Consider the following 26,455-nt stretch of genomic DNA (forward strand, 5'->3'; position numbering starts at 1 on the left):
CCAGAACCAAAGCCTGGACACACACACACACACACACACACGCCCTGCCACTGCCCACCCCACACATCAGCACTCTCTCTCACTGTCCTCTCATTGAATGCCTGGACACAGAGAAACAGCAGAGACGGCAGGTGGGCACAGGTCCCATTTTATCAGGCCTTTCGTTGCCAAGTGGGCAGGTGCTGCTCTGAGATGGTCCATTTCACAGGGTGGTCTTCCCAAGAGTGGCCTGATCTCTTACAGTGATGATTAAGGTAATATCGTGGCATCATCAATTCTCCTGTTTCTTGTTGTTTTTCATTCATTGCTGCATTCGTTCATCTGTTCATATGACAAACAGTTATTGAGCCCAGCTGTGGGAGGGCATCGCTTGCTGCACTCAAGCATTTCCACTTTACCCTCCTCCTCTGGGGAGGATCTCCCTGCAGCTGTCGAAGGAGACAGACTGTCTGGTAGCCCCCAAGGGAGTCTGAGGCTTAAAGAGAAATGCCTATAGAGGGGCGTCTGGGTGGCTCAGTGGTTGAGCGGCTGCCTTTGCCTCAGGGCATGATCCTGGAGTCCTGGGATCAAGTTCCACATCAGGCTCCCCTGTGGGGAGCCTGCTTCTCCCTCTGCCTATATCTCTGCCTCTCTCTCTCTTTCTCTGTCTCTCATGAATAAATAAATTTAAAAAAAAATAAATACCTATAGGAAGGAAATGTGGGAGAATTGTGGTTTGGGGGTAGACCCTTGACAGCACACCTGTGGAAGAAAGCCCCTATTCCTAAAATCACCTCAGGTACTGAAAGGAATATGTGTTTCTGTGCAACAGTATAAAGAGCCAAGGACCTGGAGTGAAGAGACCTGCATTCAAGTTCCTGTCACACCACCAAAATGCTACATGGCCCAGCGGGGAATAGTGCCTTGCCCAAGGCACAACATATTAGTGGCCAAAGTGGGACTTGAATCAGGTTCCTTTTTTTTTTTAAGATTTTTATTTTATTTATTCATGAAAGACACAGGGAGAGACAGAAAGAGAGAGGGTCAGAGACATAGGCAGAGGGAGAAGCAGGCTCCATGCAGGGAGCCGACGTGGGACTCGATCCCAGGACTCCAGGATCACACCCTGGGCTGAAGGTAGGTGCTAAACTGCTGAGCCACCCAGGGATCCCATTGAATCAGGTTCTTTACTCCAAAGTCCCTGTGTGGACTATTGGCCTGGATGCCCCAAACGAGGCTTTCTATGTCTCTTATCCTCAGGCAACCCCAAGAATGCCACAACCCTGATCTGGACCTTCTAGGGCAATAGGACTCCTCTTCATCTCCTCAGCTGAGATTGGTACCTGTGCACAGGGTGAAGAGCTCCCTGGACTTAGTCACTCCGCTTGGGTTCACAGAACCAGGCTCAGCCACTTCCGGAGATGCAGGAGCAGGAAGGCCACCAGGAGGCCACCAGGCTAACCCCAAGGCAGGAAGAAGCTGTGAGGTGGGGCAGTTGTGGCACACGAGAGGGAGAACAAGCGGGCATTCTGTCCAGCTGCTGAGATGTCAAAGGGCTCTGCACACTTGGCCTGTTCCCGGCTCCACCCCCCTCCAGGCAAGAAAACAAAGAAGGTCGTGTGAGCAGGGCTGTGAGGAAAATGATGCTGCATTTCTACCTTCTTCTGGGCTGGTCAACACAAACTCAAGCCCTTGGGGCTCAGCGCTGGCTGAGCACAGGTTATGGTCGCACCAGCCCTGGCGTCTGCTGACTGCCTGCTGTGGGCCGGCCCCATGCCAGAGGTGGCGGCAACACTAAGGAAGATAAATCTCGGCCCCTGTGCTCCAGGGGTTCCCAGTCTGGCACAGGATACAGAATGAACTTCCAGGAAGCCTTCTACCTCAGGGCAATTACGTCTGAGACACAGACTCTAAGGGTTCTATGGCTAATCGAAGCTGGAGAGATGGATGAGGCCAGGGCAAGTCCCAGGGAAGGCTGCAGAGGAATAGGAGGTATTTTCACTGAACTCAAGGACTGAGGAAAACTAGAGGAGGAGAGGAAGAGAGATGAGAGAGAAGGGCCTCCAAAGGAAAAAAAGAACATCTCATTAAAAGAACATCTCTTGGACACAAGAGGGGTACCTCAGTGGCTCAGTCAGTTAAGCATCTAACTCTTGGTTTCGGCTTAGCTTGTGATCTCAGGGTCATAGGATTGAGCCCGGAGTCAGGTTCCATGCTCAGTGGAGTTGGCTTGAGATTCTCTCTCTGGCCCTCCCCGTGTTCTCTTTCTCTCCCTAAAACAAATCAATTCTTAAAATTTTTTTAAAATTAAAAAAAAAAAAAGGCTTGGACCCAAGAAACAACAAGGGTTGGCAAGGATATGGAGAAAAAGGAACCTTCATGCACTCTTGGTGGGAGTGCAAAATGGTGCAGCCACCCTGGAAAACAGTACAGAGGTTCCTCAAAAAGTTAAAAATAGAATTACCCTAGGATCCACTAATCACAGTCCTGGATATTTACCCCCCAAAATAAAAAAAAAAAACTAATTCAAAGGGATACATACATCCCGATGCTTAGAGCAGCATAATCTACAATAGCCAAGATATGGAAGCAGTCCAAATGTACATCGACTGATGAATAGAAAAGGAGAAAATACTCCACACACAATGGAGCATTTTTCATCCATTAAAAAAAGAATGAAATCTTGCCATTTGCAAGGACATGGATGGATCTAAAGAATATAATGCTAAGTGAAATAAGTCCGTCAGACAAAGACAAATACCATATGATTTCACTCATGTGGAATTAAAAAACAAAATGGGATCCCTGGGTGGCTCAGTGGTTTAGTGCTTGCCTTCGGCCCAGGGCGTGATGCTGGAGTCCCGGGATCGAGTCCCACATCAGGCTTCCTACATGGAGCCTGCTTCTCCCTCTGCCTGTCTCTCTCTCTCTCTCTCTCTCTCTCTCTGTCTATCATTAATAAATAAATAAAAATCCTTAAAAAAATAAAAATAAAAATAAAAAAAACAAGCAAAGGGTAAAAGAGAAAGAGAGAAATAAAGAAATAGGCTCTTATTTACAGAGAACACACTGATGGATACCAGAGAGGAGGCCAGTAGGGAAGTGGGTGAAATAGGTGATGGGGATTAAGGACGGAACTTGTTGCGATGAGCACTGGGTGATGTATGGAATTGCTGAACCACAATACTGTACACCTGAAACTAATATAACACTGTATGTTAACTAACTGGAATTAAAACTTTTTAAAAATCTAAAAATATAAGACTTGGACAGAGGGGCATAGCAGCTAGGGTAGAGAAATTCTGGGAAGTACGGAGAGGTAAGTAGAGTAAGCAAAACAATAGAGCTAAGTAAGTCAGCCACGTCCCTCAGTTTAATCAGCCAGTCACTTCTTCCTGACCCTGTGTTTGACAAAATATAGGGAAGATGTGGCTTCGACATGGTCCTGAATCACCCTCCCTGCAAAGAGGAAACTAAGACAGATAAGTCAGAGCCATATACCTGTGGGCATAGAGTGCAGCTGTACACGACTAGCCACGCCAGTGCCAGTTAGTCTCTGGCTATCCGGCAATCTCACAGAGACAGCAGAAAATGCACAATACTGTCATCACTAAACGGGCACCTGTTGCTATTAACAGTTTAAGTTCTATTCTCAGTTAATGGTCATGTTCTTCAAAGTCCTAGGCAAAGGCTTTCCAGGCTTATTTTGGGAGGCTCTGGCTTAGGAACAGCTTCCTAAAGCCAGCTTCACTGGAATTAGGACTTGAGCTAGAGTACATAAAATACGTGGCACTTCACCTAACAGACAAGATCCCAAAGAGTGAACTTTTTGAGAGTGAAGTCACTTTTTTTTTTTAATTCTTATTTATTTATGATAGTCACAGAGAGAGAGAGAGGCAGAGACACAGGCAGAGGGAGAAGCAGGCTCCATGCACCGGGAGTCCAATGTGGGATTCGATCCCGGGTCTCCAGGATCACGCCCTGGGCCAAAGGCAGGCGCCAAACCGCTGCGCCACCCAGGGATCCCTACTTTTTTTTTTAATGCCCACAGAAGAAAGTCTTGTGCATGGTGAACACTTCTATGAAGAGCGGACTATTTAAAATTTTTAAATTACTCTAGGGGCGCCTGGGTGTCTCAGTAGTTGAATGTCTTGCCTTCAGCTCAGGTGGTGATCCTGGGGTCCTGGGATCAAGTCCCACATTAGGCTCCCCACAGGGAGCCTGCTTCTCCTTCTGCCTGTGTCCCTGCTTCTCTCTCTGTGTCTCTCAAGAATAAATAAATCTTTTTAAAAAATATATTAAATAAAAATTACTCTAAAGAGCTTATAGTGCATTGAAGGGGTTAGACATATAGTATCTGGGGCCCTTGTGGGCTAAATTCTGATGGTGTGATGACAAATGACTCTTTCCAAACCCCCAGGTGTATCTGCCAGAATTTTTCTGATGATAATCAGGAGACTCATAGTAGGTACCAGGATGGATCTGTCGCCACTTCGTTACCTTCCCTGGTAGCTGCTGCCATACTGACTCACTAATCCTTCAGCAAGTGTTTACCGAATCTTTTCCTTGTCAAGGACATAAAACAGTAAAGCTACATCCCTCCCCTGAGGATCTTCCAGATCCTCATCACCTCATATTCTCTAAAGCAGTTCACTCCTCTTTAGCCTGACTCCCATGTCCCTTTCTGCATGCAGTCCCATTAACCTTTCCTCCAGCTTAAAACCAACAAAAAGTCCAAAATTTCAAGCATGAGATACTTAAAAAGCAGTTATGTTCTCTATAACATAAATATATATTAAATGTTTTTTAGAAGATACAGAGAAGTATAAATAAAAAAACGTTGGGTGCTGGGTGGCTCAGTGGTTGAGCATCTGCCTTTGGCTCAGGTCATGATCCCAGAGTCCTGGGATCAAGTCCCACAATGGGCTCCCCGCAGAAAGCCTGCTTCTCCCTCTGTGTGTGTCTCTGCCTCTCTCTGTGTGTCTCTCATGAATAAATAAATAAAATCTTAAAAAAAAAAAAAAACTGTTAAATCATCCCTAGTCCTACCTTCCCCTCCATCTCTGCCCCACCCACCCCTGTAACCAATACCATTAAATCTTTAACGGCTAGCTAAGATTTTTGTCCATCTTCTGTTTGCTACTCTGGGCTTGCCCACTGCTCTCTGACCAGAGTTGGTCACCTAGTTTCCAAGGGACCCACCCCCTGCAAACATACCTTGCATGTTCCTGCTCATTTGGGAGGCTCAGGTATATCTGGAATGCCCACCCTCCCCAATTCAGCCTCAGGTCTCAATTCCAACCACTCCTCAGTGCCCCACTTAGCTCCTATCTCCCAAAGCCTTCTCCAGCTGTGCCACGCCATGGAGGTGGCCATGTTCTAAACAGGAAAAGAGGGACTGAGGACCAGAGAAGAAGAGAAACATGACTGAGGTCATGGTGCAAAGCCAGAATAGAGACTACAGAATGGAGCCAACTGAAACCAGAACTCATCTGAACATTAATTATGTACCCACCATATGCCAATCACTACGTAAGGCACTAGGAAATAAAACAGAATGGCCTCCAGATCCTGTGATCAGAAAACTTGCTGGACTGTGAGCTGATTTAGGGCAGCTGTTTGTCAAGAGGTAGTGTAAAACACAGTGAAAGCAGACTCGTGAGCAAATAATGACAAGAGTATCCACATATATTGTAGGACTGTAGACACTCCCAACCCAGCCTGCAGTCAACATGCCTGCATTAGTTTGGGCAGGCTTCCAGGAGGAAGCGGCCAGAGCTAGGCTCCATGCATGGGTGAGAGTAGACAACACTGGAGAAGCCTGCTACTCGAACTCTTTAAGGGAACGGTAGTCACTGGGAGAAACATGCAGGAATGGGAAGTGAACCTAGAGGCCATAAAGGAATCAGATTGTAGAATCAGTGGCTGCTCCATGCCCTCCTCACACTCTGAGTCAAGTCTCAGAGAGAAGCCGGTTAATTGGCTTTTAGCTAAGTATCATAGCTCCTAGTGGGCAGAGCTGTTTTAGCTCAGGCATCTCATAGGATACCAGCTAGCCAATGAATGGGTCACTTTGAGGTCAATCAGGGGCTCCCCCTGCACAAGAACCAGCCCAGCCCCACTCTACTGGGGTAGGGGAGCGGGAAGAGAAGAGAATAGTTCTAGCAAGAAAGGAATGTTGAGGATAGTAGACACCATGCAAAAGCAGGGGGTTGCGGGGGAGGGCAGAGGAGGCAGGGAGGGTGGCATCTCAGCAGGGGTGGCTGTGAGCAAAGGCAAAGAGGTAAAATTAACAGAGGATAATACAGAGACTTGCTCCATCAGGGGAAGAAAGGAAGAAACCGTTATCTCTGAGAGCCTGCTAGGTGGTGTGTCTCAAGAACTATTTTGAAGAAGTGATCTCAGATCCAGTTGTATATTCTACACAAATTGGGACAACTTACAAAAATACAGAGCCCCACACCAGGCCTTCTAGAGCTCAATTCCCTGGCATGTAGACATGTTTGTTTGTAAGATTTTATTTTTAAATAATCTCTCTACCCAGTGTGGGGCTTGAAGCTACACCTTCAAGATTTAAGAGTCACATGCTCTACCAACTGAGTCAGCAGGTGCCCCAGGTTTCTTTGTAGGTTTTAAGCCTCCTGTGTGATTCAGATGTACTGCCTAGGATTACAACCATGGTGGTGCATGTTTCACTATATTTTTAAGTAGCCCGACATGGGGCTTGAACTCATAACCCTGAGATCAAGACCTGAGCTGAAGCCAAGAGCCAGACGCTAACCAACTGAGCCACCCAGGCACCCCTACATGTGTCTGTCTTAATCTCTTTCAATTCTCTAGAATCGAGAGAGCTATCGATTCACATCCTGGCTTGATAAGGCATGTGGTATGTCTCCCATTTCACAGATGAGAAAACCAAGGCTCAGAGAGGTGAAGTAACTTGCTCAAGGTCACAGTCATACAGGCAGTCAGTAGTAGTCGGTTTTTTATAAGTTTGACCCCCAACTCTGAGGGACACATTCTTGGCTGTGTCCTGAAGAGGAGTGGTTCAGCTGTCCCATTAGAGCAGCCCAGCCACAGATCTTCCTGAAAGGTAGCAGCACTGGGAACCACAGGACGTAGAAAGGTGGGAGTGGAGCCAGCCAGCCTAGCCAGCACCTGGCAGCGCTCCCTGACCAGCAGGGATCTAACATCTTCTCAGACGTGTGTGGCCTCCAGGAATGATCCTACATCAGAATTGCTCTGATGAGACATCAGAAAGAATTTCAAGACCCCAATCTCTAAAAATGCTACAGAGTTAGCTAGCTCTGAGAGTGCTTTATAAGATCTCTTTCTCTAAGAAATATTTTCAAGATTGCTACATGGACCTGTGTTTATAAACCTCTGCGGACACACAGCCTTAACTCCACTCAGTCTGGCCCTTCTGCTCTCCAGGGTAGGGACTGGATCTTGTGCCTCTGTTTCCTAATCTGTAAAATGGGGACAGTGACTTCCCACCTGTTTGCTTACCCTGATCAGGAGTCTCCCCATCAAATGAGGTAACAGAGAAGCTGCCCAACCCAGCTCCTCTCCATAAGCTCTCCAGAACTGACGGCCAGGCTTTCAGCACAATGATGTCCATATCTGTTACCATTTGGTAGGTGGATGCCCAGCTATGCCCCTCACATCTATGGCAGGAATGGGAAAAGTGGCATTTTGAAAGTTGCTGAGAGCTGTTACCATGTACTAAGGGAGACAGAAGACTCCATCATGGGGGCAAAGTGGGTATAGGTCAAAGATGGCTTTTGTTTGGGAAAAAAAATTTTTTTAAGAGTTTATTTATTTATTCATGAGAGACACAGAAAGAGACAGAGACAGAGAGGCAGAGACACAGGCAGAGGGAGAAGCAGGCTCCATGCAGGGAGCCTAATGTGGGACTCAATCCCTGGTCTCCAGGATCACACCCTGGGCTGAAGGCAATGCTAAACTGCCGAGCCACCCAGGCTGCCCTCTTTGAGAAAAATATTAAAGGGCCTTTGATTCAGGGTCCATTCAGGGACAGGTTGCAACAAGGAGCTAACCTGGCGCTATCTGAAGGATAGGGGGTCTCCCCTGGGTAGTAAGCATAAAGAATGGTAGCAGATTTGGGGCCTTGGGTGGGGTCCTGGAAGCCCCAGCATCATGACACAGGTCAGGAGTCAAAGGAGCAAAGGGTTCTGCTACCACACTTTAAGCCATCTCTGTGCAGAAATTCCTTTCATTACCCTCAAGCTTTAGGAGAAACTCAGCAAACCCTGCAACCAGTCTTGGTGGTGAGAGAAGGCACTCAGAAATGGGCCTGAGTCCATGCCTGAGCCAAGGTCACAGAGGGAGCCCAGCTTTGTCTCACAGGAGGAAGAAGCCCCCAAGCCCAAGGCCTTGAGACTCAGAGAAGGATATGAGTACTCCCCAGGGAGAGCCAGAAAGGCTGGATTAGGAAGAGGACTTCCTGTTGCCCTGGAATGGAATGCTCGTTATTCTTATTTGGACATTAAAGAATGGGACCCCAGAAGGCTGGAAAACATGAAGAGACTCAGATTCCACATGTGGTATTTCAACAATCCTGTGAGATGGGGACCATCTTAGGATGAAGAAACAGAGCCTGTGAGAGTGAAGCTGCCGGAGGTCTAAAAGCTCCCAGGAGCAGAGTCAAAATCAAAACCGGGCCTTGTGGCTCCTGCACCCAGAATAGTCACTGCCAGGCTAGGGCTCGCCAGTCTCCTGCCCTGAGTCCCTCAGCTGCTCTTTTCCCCTCTGCCCTGTCTTCTCAGCTGGGAAGGGAGGACAGAGGAGAGAGAAGCAAGGCTCTCCTCCCTAAGCCTGGTAGGAATGCTTTTTTTCCCTCCCAGAACCACCCTTCAGCTAACTTACCCCCTTTAGCTTAGAGGTCCTTCCCCAGGGTGCCAAATTAACCTCACCCCAAGGAGGGAAGCTTATTTCATCCTCCCCCAGGCCTGGTGGCCAGGACGCCAGGGCACCAGCAGTTCAGAATTCAAGATTAGGGTCCTGAGGCCTCAGGTTTAGATGCTGGCCACCAAGGGCAAAGGGTGAGCAGGGAGCCAGCCTTGGAGGTACACCAGATTCAGGACAACTAGGCTCTCACCAGACCTCCTTCAATAGCCTACCAGGCGGATCCCTGGGTGGCTCAGCAGTTTAGCGCCTGCCTTTGGCCCAGGGTGTGATCTTGGAGTCCCGGAATCGAGTCCTACATCAGGCTCCCTGCATGGAGCCTGCTTCTCTCTCTGCCTGTGTCTCTCATGAATAAATAAATAAAATATTAAAAAAAAAAAAAAAAAGCCCACCAAGAGCAGGAAACAATTGTATCAACCTCCTTCTTTGTTCTCTGGAGGAGACCCGAAGGTCTCAGGCAGAAAGAAAATTCAGGACATCTGGGTATCTCAAAGAAAGTGCTGGACTAGGAGTCAGAGTCATGGGTTTAAATCCTCGCTGACACCTACCATGGCAAGTCAGCCAAGCTCACTAAACTCCAGCTTCATCTGCAAAATGGGAGAAAGACCTATCATCACATAGGCTGCACAAGGATTAAACCAGGTAATGAACTCCTGTGGCTAGTGCAGGACCAGATTTAGAGAAGACACCCAATCCCTAACACCCAGAGCTCCTTTCCCTTCTTCTTATCCCAGCACTCTCTGAAGAGGACAGGATTTTTTTTTTTTTTTTTTTTTTTAGATTTTATTTATTTATTCATGAGAGATACAGAGAGAGAGGCAGAGACATAGGCAGAGGGAGAAGCAGGCTCCCTTTGTAAAGCCTGATGTGGGAATTTAATCCTGGAACCCCGAGATCACATCCTGAACCAAATGCAGATGCTCAACCACTGAGCCACCCAGGCATCCTGAGAGGACAGGATCAACCTAGGTAGACATTGGCTCTGAAACGGCCTTCTTGGAGGTTCCTTGCAGGCTACGAGAGGGAGGGCAAGGAAGAGAGCCAGGTAGACCTCTGCTCATCCCTTCTTTTGCCTTTTCTATAATGGCACCTTCACTTTGATCGCTATATATCCTGCCCCCCAGCCCATAATAATCCCCTTTTGAAAAGTTTTATTGCTTAAATAACAAACTCTACTGAAGGAAATCAGGAGTAGTCACCTTTTTCCACAAAGAGCCAGATAGTAAATAATTTCTGCATTGTGGACCAAGAAGCAAAATCAAGGTAATCTACATAAGGAAGAAGAAAACAAAATCTCCATAAATATTTAGTTGATGAAATTCAAAATATAATACGGAGTTTTATTTTATTTTTGTTTGTTTTTGTTTTTGTAATACAGATCTTCCAATAAGAAGAATGGAACATTTTCGGTGGGAGAGGGGTAACATTTTGCTTAACTGGGGTCCAAAGTCAGTGTTCCCTATCATCAAATCCGTTGAAACTGTTCATCTGTAAAATCTGTTCATAGCCCCAGGGCCACTCAGACAAGTGGCAGAGCAGATGTGGCTATAGGGTTATAGGTTTCTACCCCCCAGACTAGACAGGGTAGGACTCCTTACAGATTAAAGTTCTTGGGCTCTAAAGCCTGGTGAAGGCTGCTTTGAGTCTGGGCCAATATCCCAGAGGGACACTGAAAGCCACAGCCATCACCTCTGTGGGAAGACTGGAAGCATCAAGGTCTCCTCCAACCTCCTACTTGCATGGCCAGAGCCTGAGCTGCTTGACTGCCACTAAAGTGATGGGTACCTAAGGCCCAAACTCCTACAACTAGCCTCAGCTCTTACCCCTCACGTGGATTTCCTCAGCAAGAAGTACAGGGTAACCATGTTCTCTCCTTTGCCCTCAGAAGCAGGCCCTTCCCCAGGCAGCCCTTCCCCCAGAGCTCTCAAAAACCTGGAGACCCCTTCCAGCCAGCTTCTAAAAGTACGGACAAAGAAGCAGAAGCTTCTGCTGGAGTTCTGTGGTCTCCTGCAGACCTTGGATCCCCTCCGCCTCTGAGGGGAGGGAGGCCACACCATCAGGCCACAGGCAAGAGCTCTCTGCCTCTGGTCCTGGCACGGCTGGATCACACACATATCCCGAACCTCATCTGCATCATTTATAAAATGGGAGTGATTACATTTGCCTTACCCACCTTGTCTTGCTTTCAAAACTTCAAATTATCCAATGATTGAAAATGTCATGACATGTAAACACCACAAAAGAGGGCAAAGTCAGAGAGAGGAAAAAAGGTTGGAACAAAGGGAGAAGCACAGAAGAACTCGACCGCTTTAAACGTTCCCGCCGTGAAAACTGGAAGGCATCTTTACAACACTCTCAAAGTCCCCAAAACACACAAGATCGATGAAAGCGTTTCGGCAAAGCCACATGGAAATGAGCATCTACTGGTGACCCAGTAAACCCATTTGGTCTCCAGTTTCAACTATGACACAAATCAGTCATGACCTTCGACCCAGTATTCCACCTCGGCGAATACGCCCAGCAGAAATAACGCAGAGAGGAAATTAAACAAATGTCCACAGAAACATTTATTTTTAGTAGTGAGAAACAACAGGGGGAGCTTAAGTAAACCAGCAATGTCTGTATGGCAGACTGTGATCCTGGGGTCCTGGGATCGAGTCCCACATGGGGCTCCCTGCATGGAACCTGTTTCTCCCTCTGCCTGTGTCTCTGCCTCTGTGTGTCTCTCATGAATAAATAAATACAACCTTAAAAAAAAAAAAAAAGAACACTCATGGAGGGGCACTTGGGTGGCTCCTCAGTGGTTGAGTGTCTGCCTTTGGCTCAGGTCGTGATCCTAGGGTCCTGGGATCGAGTCCCACATCGGGCTCCCCACAGGGAGCTTGTTTCTCCCCTCTATGTCTCTGCCTCTCTCTCTCTGTCTCTCATGAATAAATAAATACAATCTTTAAAAAAAAAAAAATGACGAAATTGCAATGAGGGTGATAGCATTGATAAAAATATTTTATCAGAGTTAAATGTCCTGAAGTTGAAAACTGTTCTCTAGATGTGAAAGAGAATAGTCAAGCCCTTCAGAGATGCATAATCAAGTATTAAGGGATAAAGAGGCATAATGTCTGCAACCTATTTTCAAATGGTTCAGAAGCAATAAGAGACAGACAGACAGAAAGGAAGGAGAAAGAAGGGAGAGGGGCAGGGGGAGGAGGAGGAAAGAGGGGAGGGAAGGAGAGAGAAGGTTAAAAAAAATGTTCAAAATTGGTGTATTTGAATAAAGGATATATAAGAGGCACCTGGGTGACTCAGCTGGTTGAGTGTCTGCCTTCAGCTCAGGTCATGATCCCAGGGTCCTGGAATTGAGTCTCACGTCAAGCTCCCTGCTGAGCAAGGAGCCTGCTTCTCCCTCTCCCTCTGCCTGCCACTCTGCCTGCTTGGTATTTGCTCTCTCTCTCTCTCTCTCTTAATAAATAAATAAAATTAAAAAAAATAAAAGCTATATGGGAGTTCTGTTATTCTGAAAACTTTTTAAATTAAATTTGAAATTATATTGAAACAAAAAATGGGGATCCCTGGGTGGCGCAGCGGTTTGGCGCCTGCCTTTGGCCCAGGGCGCGATCCTGGAGACCCGGGATCGAATCCCACATCAGGCTCCCGGTGCATGGAGCCTGCTTCTCCCTCCGCCTGTGTCTCTGCCTCTCTCTCTCTGTGACTATCATAAATAAATAAAAAAAAAAAAAAAAAGAAAGAAACAAAAAATGTTTAAGTCATATGGATTCAGGATACATGGAATGGTATAAATAAAACAATGTCAAGTCAAAAACAACACAACACAGACATAGATACTGGTGTTGAAGTAGAAAAGAGAGTGTACACTATAGATATAGGTATCTAATTATTTCAGTGACCCACCACCACACCTAAGTGCCTCCCTCCCACTCTTAGAGTTTTCATAATGCAAACAGAGCTCAGTAAGACATACCCCTCAGGGCAAACGATTTGCCCCGTGTGCCAGCTTCTGACGGAAGCGTGGGCAATGCAGCCACTTTGTTTGAGTGGCTTTGTGCTTTGTTTTCCTAACAATGAGTGAGGAAAGCGCCTCCCTCCTTCTTCCATTGCCTCTATCATCCAGGGCCCTTGGCGGTCGCCTGTCCTCCTGCCAGCCCCATCCCTTCAACCTTCAACCCCCACCATGTGTCCTCTTGCCCAAGCCTAGGCCTGCTGTTCCTCAATTCCTGGCAGAGCCCTAACCTTGGGGTGATAACCTGCCATCTCCTGCATTAGACTGTAAGGTGCTGTCCTACACAGGGTGAGGAGTTCCTCCTCTGAACAGCTGGCACATGTTTTTGGTGTCCCCCTATTAGATTGTGATCTGTTCCATCTCTCATTTCATTTGAGGAGAGCACTCCTGTGCCCTAAATGATCTTAAGTTCTTCTGGGGCCAGGCCCAAGCCCTAAATATCCTACATCCATCATAGTGCCCATTGTACAGTGGGTGCCTAGGAAGGATCATTTGACTGTGATAATGACCTAGAGTATAGATGTGAACATAGGCATCCACATACATACCACTCATCTTTCAGAAACCACTGGCTTGCCCAGGGCACAGTATGGCCCAAAAGCTACCTTGCCACTAACACCAAGCTGAGAGCTTCCTGGGCCTGAAGAAGACAAGCTTGGTGTTAATGGCAAGGAAGCCTTTTGGTACGAGGGACAAGAGTACACTGTAAAACTTCTCTGAGTCTCAGTTTCCTCATCTGTGTAGTAGGAATGTGACCCAGCTCATGTTATTCTGGAAGGATGGGAAGTACTTGGTACAGACACTGATGTGAATGCAGAAGATTCTTTTTTGTTGTTGTTGTTGTTTTTAACAAATATTTTATCCATTCATTCATAAGAGACACAGAGAGAGAGCCAGAGACATAGGCATAAGGAGATGCAGTCTCCCTGCAGGGAGCCTAATACAGGACTCGATCCCAGGACCCCAGGATCATGTCCTGAGCCAAAGGCAGATGCTCAACCACTGAGCCACCAGCATTCCAGCGCAGAAGATTCTTAACACATGTCAGCCACATTCACCTTCCCAGCAACAGGAAATATAAGCATGTATGTGATCAGAGAGGCACAAAAATCCCAGGCCAGGGCAGCAGGCAGTGCTTTGCCCAGAAAAGTATCTGGCTTTTATTTCTGACTTTCTCTGGGATTGGCTGTGTGGCACAGAGGTGGAAATTCCCAGTTGGCTTCTCCTTGATAAAGAAAATCTGAATTTCTTGAACCAGATACCTACCATTTTGAAGACTGAATTTCTTCATCTGTGAAGTGGGAGTGATAACTGCTTCCTGGGATATTACAAGGATTAAATATAATAATGTGTGCCCAGGAAATGAAGGTAATTACTGCATTTTGTTTCCCACTTTGTGTTTGTAAAGTCCTGGCCGATCATGGACTTTGAGGCGTGCTGGGGGCTTGGCTGAGGTTTTCTGCCTCAGCTTTAAGTCAAGGTGGGTTCCAGACAGCGCTGCGGTTCACTGATGGGTATCTGTGGGGGCTGAGCACCTATCAAGTGTAAAAGGCCTACTCTGGACACTACAGAGGGGAGCCTAGCTTGGAGGAATCCTCGTGCAGAGATGACCAGGTGAACCCTTTCAGGTAACATGAAGTATGATGACCTGAGCACTTAATACGGATATGCGTCTAGAATAGAGGTATTTAAACACAAGGAATGGGGTGGAATAGGTAAGGTAGGTCAGGCTTTGCCAGGGAGACAGCATTTGACCTGGACCTTGAAGGAAAAGTTTCATTTTTCCAAGAGTAAGGGAAAACAGCAAGAGCAAGGAGATATCAAAGAGGTTGTTAGGACTTCTGGCTTTTGTCTCAGTGCTACAGTGATGCTCAAAATAAGAACCTAGGGGGAGGGGTGCCTGGGTGGCTCAGGTCATGATCCTGGAGTCCTGGGATCAAGTCCCTACACAGGGCTCCCTGCTCAGCGGGGAGTCTGCTTCTCCTTCTGCCCTTCCCCCCCTGCTCGTGCTCTCTCTCTCTTTCTCTCTCTCTCTCTCAAATAAATAGATAAAATCTTTAAAAAAAAAAAAAAAAGGACCTAGGGGAGGGGTAGAAAAGTGGGAGGGGAGGAGAGGGGAGGGAGGGAGATAGATGTTGGGGATTGAGGAGTACATTTGTTGTGATGAACACTGGTGCTGCATGGAAGTGCTGAGTCACTGTACTGTACACCTGAAACTAATATTACACTGTTAACTAACTGGAATTTAAATAAAAACTTAAACAAACAAACAAAATAAGAGAACCTGCCTTCGAAGAGCTGACAGCCTGGTACAAACGAACTTGAGATAGGCCTCATCTCATCACTGGGCTATCCCAGGGCCATAAGCACTGCTCCAGTAGCACAGGACTTGGGAGGAATGTTAACTCTGAGCATATGTGCCTCAAGCAAACACAAAAGAGGAGGGCATGTGTGGGTGTGAGAAATAGCCCTGGAAAAATGAGAAGGTAGGACTGAGAAATAAAAATAGTTGCTGAGTTAAGGCTGTTAATCTCTCATTGGCTTAACTTCCCTTAAGTTTTTTATTTAAGAAAAAGAAAACTTTCATCCAAAATAAGACTCACAGATCTTTATATATTGCTGTAAAAAGATATTCAATGTATTTCATTAAGTGAAAAAAGTAAGTTGTAGGTTTTTATGGTTATGTGATCCCCATACACACACCTGCTTTACTTAAAACTTCTGAAAGGTGACACAAGAAAAGTATCACCGAAGTCCAGCTGTGGGCATGAGACAAGGTGGAGGGAGTTGACTTTTTACTTGAACTCTTCAGAGCTTTATGACATTTGCCATGCATTACTTCTATAACTTTTTTTAAAAAGTGTTTTCTTTTTAAAGATTTTATGTATTTATTCATGAGAGGCACACACCGAGAGGCAGAGACTTAGGCAGAGGGAGAAGCGGGCTCTCTGTGGGGAACCCAATGTGGGACTCCATCCCAGGACCCCGGGATCACGCCCTAAGCAAAAGGCAGATGCTCAGCCACTGAGCCAGCCAGGTGACTCCCTCCAAAAAAAAGTTTTTAATTTAAAAAGAATAAAAGCAGGCAGCCCTGATGGCCCAGCAGTTTGGCACTGCCTTTGGCCCAGGATGTGATCCTGAAGACCCAGGATCGAGTCCCACATCGGGTTCCCTGCAGTGGGCCTGCTTCTCCCTCTGCCTGTGTCTCTGCCTCTCTCTCTCTCTCTCTCTCTCTCTCTCTCTCTCTGTGTCTGTCATGAATAAATAAATAAAATTTTTAAAAAAAGAATTTAAAAAGAATAAAAGCCCCTTTGCTTTAGAGTTCACCTCGGAAACTCTTTTCCCAAGGACTGAGATGGGGCAATCCAAACACCTGTTGCTGCAGTTTTCTCTATAGTGCTTTGTGGCTAGACTGGGCTGTAGAACCCAGCCTGGGTAAATCTGAGCTCTACACATTCCTGAAGGTTTTGTTTCTGTCCCCAAAAGAGGTTGCCCTGACTAAGCTGAGTGTGTAATCTTAACCACAGAGGACCCCATAGGGTGACTCAGGTCTGGCAGGCAGCCCTATCAATATGGATGTCGCAGGGAATTCCTCAGTTCTGTTTAGGAAGGGTGAGGTTCAAGAACAGTGGCTCCTTCTCTGGCCCAAGGCTCCTGCCCTTAGAGAAGGGGATTTTGCAGGTGTCATGCCTAGCAGGGTGCCTTGTACAGCGCACATTCGACTGTGTCTCCACCAGGGGAAAGGGGAGGGAGAAAGGGCATGTGTGGGGTCATGGTGAGGTAGGCTCCTCGGCAGAGCCAGAGCTGTAGATAAAAGGTGAATGAACATACAGATAAACATTTATCTGTCGGTTTAAACCAACACAGTGTAGTTCAAAAGCTTCTTTGAGTTCCACTTTCTGTATTGCTTATTCTGTGACCTTGGACAAATCACTTGCCCTCCCTCAGCCTCCCTTTCCTTGTCTATAAAATCAAGACTTGGACTAGCTTCTTGTTGAGATCGGTTTGGCGTAACATTTTATCACTTCATGTTAATGCAATAATCTAAGTAAAGGAAGGTACTATAAGTATAGGAAAGGAGAAAGCGCTGATCACTATATGATATAGATCATATACATTAAATTACCTCATATTTTTGGGTGTACATCCCTCTGGGGAACATCACTCCTTCCCAAATGCTCACACTCCTGACTCTGACTCTCAGAGTTGCTACCCTACTCTCAAGGTCAAAGGGGAAAAAACACCCTGCCACATATTTTCCCCAACTCCCCAGAAACATTCGAATGAGAACAAAAATGAATTTGTGCTTCATGAGTTCTGATGGTGTGATAGCCAGAGCCCTAGACTAAGAGTCAGACCACCAGTCCCTACCCCTGAGTGTCCTCAGACAAGTCACTTCCTCTTTCTGGTCCTGGTCTTGTCTAAAAAGGAGGAGTTGGATAGATTTTTATTTTTATTAAGATTTTATTTATTCATGAGAGACAGAGAGAGAAAGAGGCAGAGACACAGGCAGAGGGAGAAGCAGGCTCCATGCAGGAAGCCTGACGTGGGACTCGATCCCGGGTCTCCAAGATTAGGCCCTGGGCTGAAGGCAGCACTAAACTGCTGAGCTACCTGGGCTCCCCTAGATAGGTTTTTCTTTATAAGTCCTGCTCGGATAGTCCCCTGCTCTACCCAGCCCCAGCTACCAAGGCTGAGAGAAGCCAGAATCGACAGGCCAGCATTTCTCCAACCATTCCCAGAAAAAGACAATCTCCAGCATCCCCAGCAGGCTGGTGCCAAAATGGGAGCACAGCCAAGCACCTGTACTCGGTGCTGGGAGCCAGAAACCAGGCAAGATGCACAGGGTCACAGCCGAGGACCCCCAGCCAGGGCACTGCTGTCCTGATGCAAAGGTGGATCCTGCAGTGAGATGTCCTCTCACGTATAGCATAAAGACATAGAAAGCCTCCAAAGGAATCAAAAACATGTGCTTTGGGGGCCAGACCAGGACGAGAGTGAGAGAGTCCCTGTTTGTCAATGCACAGTTTTAGTTAAGGTATGACATGCCTACCGGAAGATGTACATAAACATGTATGGCTTGATATATTTTCATGAAAAGAATGCATCCGTGAAACAAGAACCCAGATCAAGAAACAGAACAATACCCACCTCCCAGGCACCTCCCTCGTGCCCCTTCCAGTCCCTAGTTCTTCAACAATAACCACTATTCTGGCTTTTAGCACCACTGATTCATTTTGCCTGTTTGGAACGCCACACAAATGGAATTATACAGTATGGACTCATTTGAGTCTGGCTTCCTTTGCTCAGTGTTATGTTTGTGAGCTTCATCTAGCAGCATAGGTAAAAATGAAAAACAGTGGGGCGCCTGGGTGGTTCAGTGCTTTGAAGCTCTTTCTATTTCGTCTTTTTTAAAAAAAAAAAAAAAGGGAAAAGATGGAGGTGCCTGGGTGGCTCAGTTGGTTGAACGTCCAACTTTTGATTTCAGCTCAGGTCATGATCTCAGGGTCCTGGGATCAAGCCTTGCATCAGGCTCCACACTCCGGGAGAGTGTGCCTGAGGATTCTCTCCCCTTCTCCCTCAGCCCCTTCCCCCACTCATATTCTCTCTTTCTCTCTCTCTCTCTCTCTCAAATAAATAAACCTTTTAAAAATAATAAAATTAGGGCAGCCCTGGTGGCTCAGCCACCTTCAAACCAGGGCATGATCCTGGGGTCCCGGGATCGAGTCCCACATCAGGTCCCTGCATGGAGCCTGCTTCTCCCTCTGCCTGTGTGTCTCTCTCTCTCTTTGTGTCTCTTATGAATAAATAAAATCTTTTAAAAAATTAAAAAATAAAAAATAAATAAAATAATAAAATTAAAAATAAAATTGAAGTAAGAGAATTAGGCCTGAACCAGGAGCTCTATAAAAAGGGGAAAGACCTTCTGTCTTGCATCATGGATACAGCAAAAGCCTTAAACCCCCAAGTTTTTACTCTTGGGGGTGTGAAGGGGTGAGGTTGGCTGTACTGATAAGCACAGGTAAGTGTGCAAGTGCTGTACTTATTGGAAAAGGCATGACAGGTGTGCAGGTATAAACTGGACTGGCCAGACCTTGGCTACATCGCTCTCTGGTTAAGCAACTTCGAGCAACTTGCCTAATCTCTTTGGACCAGTTTCCTCACATGAAAAATGTGAGTGAAATGAATTTCCATCTCAGGCATCATGGTGAAAATCAAACCCTTGGGCTGGTGTTCTGTAATCACTAAAAAACCATCTAAATATTAGCAGATTCTAGAAATGGAGGCAAGAAGAAAACTTCAGGAAAAAAAAGTCTTCATTCCTTTCCAAACAATAACTACTTTCAGATCTCAGAATTCATCCCTGGCTACATTCTGGATTTAGCAAACCCAAAAATGCACCCAATCGCTCAGATCCTAGGAACCTTCATGACTAGGCTCCTGTGGCCTGTTACCCAATGCAAATCCATTTTCAGGAGGATTACTTCACCTCCCATTCAGGCGCTGAGCTTATGAAACAAAATCCTGGGAGCCATGGAGAATCCCAAGTGGGGCTCAGAGAAGAAAACCAACAGGCCAGGTCTCAGGGCAGAGTCTGGGGAGGGCTTTGTGAGAAAATGAAACAAGAATCATTTAGACTCCCCATAACTGTCAGACAGGCTATACTGAAAACACAGGGCTCAAGAACTCTAGTCCCTTCCCCTGGCAGGTCGTTCTTTCCACAGAAATGACTACTTATGGAGCCACACATGAAGATGAATTCCTCAGGGTTGTTTTTAAGGCTTCCCACAAGTCCTGTGACAAGCTCATGCCTACACGATCAAACAATAAGCACACCAGGAGAGGCGTCCCCTCCACCTCTCCCAGGCTCTTACCTCCCCAGCTCCTCTCCAATGTCGTAAAAGTCCTCCACCTTCTGTTGCTTGAATGTCTCCATGTTTGAGCTCCTCATTGAGGCCTGGAGCATACAGCCCTGAAACCAAAAGAAACCCAAGGTCAGGCCAGCCAGGAACATTGGTGCAAGCCTGAGTCCAGGCTTAAAAGTTATCAGCTGAAAAAAAATAAAAAATAAAATAAATAAAATTTTAAAAAAAGTTATCAGCTGCATGGGAGTTATTTTTTTTTAAGATTTCATTTGTTTATTCATGAGCTGCACAGAGAGAGAGACAGAGACAGAGACAGAGGGGAAGTAGGCTCCTCGCAGGGAGCCTGATGCGAGACTCAATCCCAGGACCCCGGGATCATTCCCAGAGTTGAAGGCAGACACTCAACTGCTGAGCCACCCAGGCCGTCCCTGTCTGGAGTTTATAATTTAACGATAATCCACAGCCCTAGTTCCTCAAGAACTACCCTCCTCAAGCCTATTCTCACTAGTGACTGATGATGTCTGGTTTTTATTTGATTTATATCAATTTGAACCTGTTAAGGAGACAGAAAAGGAGTCCTCGTCACTTCTTCAGATCTGCTCTGAACAAGTTCAGAGAAACAGCACCATGGCCAACTTTGGCCATTTGTTCTCATGAAATTCAGATCTACTGTGAAAAAGAGGCTGCCTCCGAAACCAGACAAAGACCCCACCAAAAAGGAGAATTACAGACCAATATCCCTGATGAACATGGATGCAAAAATTCTCAACAAGATACTAGCCAATAGGATCCAACAACACATTAAGAAAATTATTCACCATGACCAAGTAGGATTTATCCCCGGGACACAAGGCTGGTTCAACACTCGTAAAACCATCACTGTGATTCATCATATCAGCAAAAGAAAAACCAAGAACCATATGATACTCTCATTAGATGCAGAGAAAGCATTTGACAAAATACAGCATCCATTCCTGATCAAAACACTTCAGAGTGTTGGGATAGAGGGAACTTTCCTCAACATCTTAAAAGCCATCTACGAAAAGCCCACAGCAAATATCATTCTCAATGGGGAAGCACTGGGAGCCTTTCCCCTAAGATCAGGAACAAGACAGGGATGTCCACTCTCACCACTGCTGTTCAACATAGTACTGGAAGTCCTCGCCTCAGCAATCAGACAACAAAAAGACATTAAAGGCATTCAAATTGGCAAAGAAGAAGTCAAACTCTCCCTCTTCGCCGATGACATGATACTCTACATAGAAAACCCAAAAGCCTCCACCCCAAGATTGCTAGAACTCATACAGCAATTTGGTAGCGTGGCAGGATACAAAATCAATGCCCAGAAATCAATGGCATTTCTATACACTAACAATGAGACTGAAGAAAGAGAAATTAAGGAGTCAATCCCATTTACAATTGCACCCAAAAGCATAAGATACCTAGGAATAAACCTAACCAAAGAGGTAAAGGATCTATACCCTAAAAACTATAGAATACTTCTGAAAGAAATTGAGGAAGACACAAAGAGATGGAAAAATATTCCATGCTCATGGATTGACAGAATTAATATTGTGAAAATGTCAATGTTACCCAGGGCAATTTACACGTTTAATGCAATCCCTATCAAAATACCATGGACTTTCTTCAGAGAGTTAGAATAAATTATTTTAAGATTTGTGTGGAATCAGAAAAGACCCCGAATAGCCAGGGGAATTTTAAAAAAGAAAACCATATCTGGGGGCATCACAATGCCAGATTTCAGGTTGTACTACAAAGCTGTGGTCATCAAGACAGTGTGGTACTGGCACAAAAACAGACACATAGATCAATGGAACAGAATAGAGAACCCAGAAGTGGACCCTCAACTTTATGGTCAACTAATATTCGACAAAGGAGGAAAGACTATCCACTGGAAGAAAGACAGTCTCTTCAATAAATGGTGTTGGGAAAATTGGACATCCACATGCAGAAGAATGAAACTGGACCACTCTCTTTCACCATACACAAAGATAAACTCAAAATGGATGAGAGATCTAAATGTGAGACAAGAGTCCATCAAAATCCTAGAGGAGAACACAGGCAACACCCTTTTTGAACTTGGCCACAGTAACTTCTTGCAAGATACATCCACAAAGGCAAAAGAAACAAAAGCAAAAATGAACTATTGGGACTTCATCAAGATAAGAAGCTTTTGCACAGCAAAGGATACAGTCAACAAAACTAAAAGACAACCTACAGAATGGGAGAAGATATTTGCAAATGACATATCAGATAAAGGGCTAGTTTCCAAAATCTATAAATAACTTATTAAACTCAACACCAAAGAAACAAACAATCCAATCATGAAATGGGCAAAAGACATGAAGAGAAATCTCACAGAGGAAGACATGGACATGGCCAACATGCACATGAGAAAATGCTCTGCATCACTTGCCATCAGGGAAATACAAATCAAAACCACAATGAGGGGATCCCTGGGTGGCGCAGCGGTTCGGCGCCTGCCTTTGGCCCAGGGTGTGATCCTGGAGACCCGGGATCGAATCCCACATCAGGCTCCCGGTGCATGGAGCCTGCTTCTCCCTCTGCCTATGTCTCTGCCTCTCTCTCTCTCTCTGTGACTATCATAAATAAATAATAAAAAATAAAAAAATATTAAAAAAAAAAAAAACCACAATGAGATCCCACCTCACACCAGTGAGAATGGGGAAAATTAACAAGGCAGGAAACAACAAATGTTGGAGAGGATGCAGGGAAAAGGGAGCCCTCTTACACTGTTGGTGGGAATGTGAACTGGTGCAGCCACTCTGGAAAACTGTGTGGAGGTGCCTCAAAGAGTTAAAAATAGACCTGCCCTACGACCCAGCAATTGCACTGTTGGGGATTTACCCCAAAGACTCAGATGCAATGAAACGCCGGGACACCTGCACCCCGATGTTTCTAGCAGCAATGGCCACAATAGCCAAACTGTGGAAGGAGCCTCGGTGTCCATCGAAAGATGAATGGATAAAGAAGATGTGGTTTATGTATACAATGGAATATTCCTCAGCCATTAGAAACGACAAATACCCACCATTTGCTTTGACGTGGATGGAACTGGAGGGTATTATGCTGAGTGCAGTAAGTCAATCGGAGAAGGACAAACAGTGTATGTTCTCATTCATTTGGGGAATATAAATAATAGTGAAAGGGAATAGAAGGGAAGGGAGAAGAAATGTGTGGGAAATATCAGGAAGGGAGACAGAACATAAAGACTCCTAACTCTGGGAAATGAACTAGGGGTGGTGGAAGGGGAGGAGGGCGGGGGGTGGGGGGAATGGGTGACGGGCACTGAGGGGGACACTTGACGGGATGAGCACTGGGTGTTTTTCTGTATGTTGGTAAATTGAACACCAATAAAAATTAATTTATTAAAAAAAAAGAAAGAAAAAGAGGCTGCCATGAAGCAGGAAAAAGCATTCATCTTTGAGTCAGAAGTTCTGGGTTCAAGTCCCACTTGCCTGGGCAAGTCATTTAAACTGCCAGACTTAGCTTCCCCATCTGCTAAAGAGGTTAATACTGTAAAACCACTGGAAATCATGAAATTATTTTGTAAATTATAAAATGCAGTGGAAAGGTAAGGGATTGGGTGGCTCGGGTGGCTCAGCAGTTTGGCGCTGCCTTCGGCCCAGGGCATGATCCTGGAGACCCGGGATCGAGTCCCACATCAGGCTCCCTGCATGGAGCCTGCTTCTCCCTCTGCCTGTGTCTCTGCCTCTCTCTCTCTCCTCTCTGTGTATTCTCATGAATAAATAAATAAATCTAAAAAAAAAAAAAAGGAAAGGTAAGAGATTACCATGACCTCAGCTTCCTTGGGGGCTTATACCACCCAACTGCAAGTCTGAACTGATTTGTAAACCATTTCACTCATCACCTCAAGGGAAAGAGGGACAGGAGTGGTGTGACAAATTATAGTAGGCACCAGGAGTTAGGAGCTGGAGGTTCTGTTGCCAACTTTGCCACAACTAGCTCTGTGACCTCATCCCTTGTCAGAGGAGCCTCAGATGCCTCACCTATAAAACGGACCTAACTGCCTGCCCAGAGCACCTCAGTGAGAGCCAGAGGGCAACTCTGAGCCATGGGGAGTGTTTACCACTCCACCAGAAGAAGACTGTTTACATCCTACCTGGGATCTCCCTGCCCCAAGAAGCTCACCCATTCCTGGGACAGCCACATGCCACCCTGGACAGCACCCCAAGGGCAGGACCCAGGGCACAGTCTGCAAATGACAAAGATAAACCAGCTGCCTGGGGATGTGTCTCTCAAGAGTCATTAGCAAAGGCTTCTCAGAGCTCATTTTGGCTAGCATTGACAACTTTGCTCCTGACTGCCGATCAGATATCAACCACGCCCGGGGCCCCATGAGCCCCAAAAGACTGTTTTCACCAGACTGGGTGGAGGCTCCATTACATAAGGGTGTGTCTCATCAATGCCAAGTGGCTGGAGCTGTTACAACTCTCAGAGAATATATATATACATAGACACACACACACACACACACACACACACACATTTCACCCTCTTTCCTCCAACGCTCTCCCTTGCTCTGTTACCAAGATGCCGCCTGCCTCTCTCCCTTCCATGGGACACACATTCTTGAGGTCCCCCAGGCAAGGCTAGCCTGGCTCCTGGGCCATACTCTCATGATCACTTGCTGAATTCCTGCCTATTGATGCACATGGTCCATCACACATCCTTCTCCCTACCCAGTCTTCACCCTGTGCTTGACCTGAGCCCAGCAAGCACGGAATATGAAAAAGAGCAGGCTCCCAGGAGCCCCAGTTCTAGACTGGCCTGGGTGTGTATTAGCTGCGTAACCCACACAGGTTGGCACCCTCTGGGCCTCAGTCCCCTCCTCTGTAAATAAGGTTGATGGATGACATCTCTATCATCTACTTCACACAGCCATGTGGGGATCCATTTGTGATAAGGGCATAAACTCTTAGGCAAATAAGAAAGGTGATTATTTACTGTTAATATCTGGCTTATTGCAGGCCACTATTTGTGTTTCTGCTTCCTACAGGAATTCCCTTCTAGGGAAAAGGTTTTGGGATCCTTCTGGAAAGTTTGGCTTGACCAAAATCAGAAGCTAGAACTCCTCATTCACCAGCACCCCCAAACCCTATCCTGGCAAATTTCCTGAGACTAGCCGAGAGGGTGGTAGGACTGCTATCTACCATCTTCTTTTGGATCAGGTAGGTCCTGAGGCATCCTGAGAGGTTACTCACTTCACACACCTAGAGGGAAGCAGAAAACTTTTTAAAAATTCTGTTGAGAGTAGTCCCTAAAACAGCTAAGATCCTCCATTTGGCAACAGGCCAGCTTCATTTGCTAATCAGAAGCTGAACTGGATTTGAAGCAGCCCCAGCTCCCTAGCAAAATTATGAGTCCCTGCCTTGAGCTCCAGAAGTAGCCAGGGGGTAGGGGGCAAGGAAGCCTCCCCAAGGACAAACTAGGACCATCAGTCTGGCCCCAACTAAACTCTCCGGCCTTAGCCCTCTCCCCCTACATATCCTATATTACAGCCGAAGTAGACCTTTCCCATTCCCCCCAAACTTTAACCCTTGCCATTCCTCAGCTCAAGCTGTGCCCTTTCCATGGAAGGCCCACCTGGAGAGCCCTCCTAACAAAACCACTCCCTTCCCATAAGGCCTGGCTCAAATGCCACCAACTCTGTGAGGCTCCATGACTCTTTTTCAAAACAGCTTAAAGTCCCCCTCCCCCCTTAAATTCCCAGAGAGGTCTCTTCATACATTTTTAGGGTTAGGGCTTTTCATATTTTGGCTCATAACTGTCTATGTCTAACACAGAAGGAGGAAGCACAGATTCTACAGTCACATAGGACTGAGCTGGAACCCCAACTCTATTACCTCGGCACACACTGAACATGGTACAACTTTTCTGAGCTTCAAATTACTTACAAAGAAAATCAGTCTGGACAATGCCTAGTGTTGGTGACTACATGGAGCAATCAGAACTCTCAAACACCCTCAAGGAGAAGTATACTCTGGGAGTACCACTTTGGAAATCTGTTGGGCAGTTTCTACAGACATACCTAAGAGAAGTGGCCGGTAGATGTTTTCCAAAATGGCCCATGTTAGAATGTTCACAACAGCTATAGTGATAACTAAAAATCAGAAACAACCAAAGGGCTATCAGTAGAAGAACAGAGAAGTAAATTGAGTTACACCCATACAATGGAATTATACACAATAAAAATAAACTATTGCTATGTGCAGCCCCAGAGATAAAACTCATAAGCATAATGTTGAATGAAAGAAGCCAGACGCAAAAGATCACATACCATGTGATTCCACTTAGGCAAAACTCATCAATGGTACTAAAAGTCAGAATAGTGGTTACCCTTGGATAGGGGGTTATGTCTGGGACACAAGGGAAGTTTCTGGGTGCTGGCAATGTTGCTTCTTGCTCTGGGTAATGGTTACATGGATATGTGATATGTACACTTATTTTGTATCCACTCAAAATTTTACATAATAAAAAATGAGACTAAGATCTGCTTTTTGCCTCTCTCTCTCTCTGTGACTATCATAAAAAAAAAAAAGATCTGCTTTTTGACAGATGAGATAAACATAGGTAAAATGACTTATGTAGTGTTTGGAAGGTT

The 26,455-nt window shown here is 46.0% G+C and overlaps 1 protein-coding gene across 7 annotated transcripts in view; it reads right to left on the reverse strand.

Moving 5' to 3' along the window:
* The window catches only part of DAPK2 (death associated protein kinase 2), a 126,281-nt gene that overhangs the window by 96,765 nt on the left and 3,061 nt on the right, over positions 1-26,455 (reverse strand). For all 7 annotated transcript variants that reach the window (XM_026004375.2, XM_072738767.1, XM_072738771.1 and 4 more), the window contains exon 2: positions 19,798-19,895. In XM_026004375.2, the coding sequence (XP_025860160.1) occupies positions 19,798-19,889 (92 nt within the window). In that variant the 5' untranslated portion in view covers positions 19,890-19,895. The remainder of the gene's footprint in view (positions 1-19,797; positions 19,896-26,455) is intronic.

Source organism: Vulpes vulpes, chromosome 15 (genome assembly GCF_048418805.1).
Source record: "Vulpes vulpes isolate BD-2025 chromosome 15, VulVul3, whole genome shotgun sequence".
In the NCBI taxonomy this organism is placed as follows: Eukaryota; Metazoa; Chordata; class Mammalia; order Carnivora; family Canidae; genus Vulpes; species Vulpes vulpes.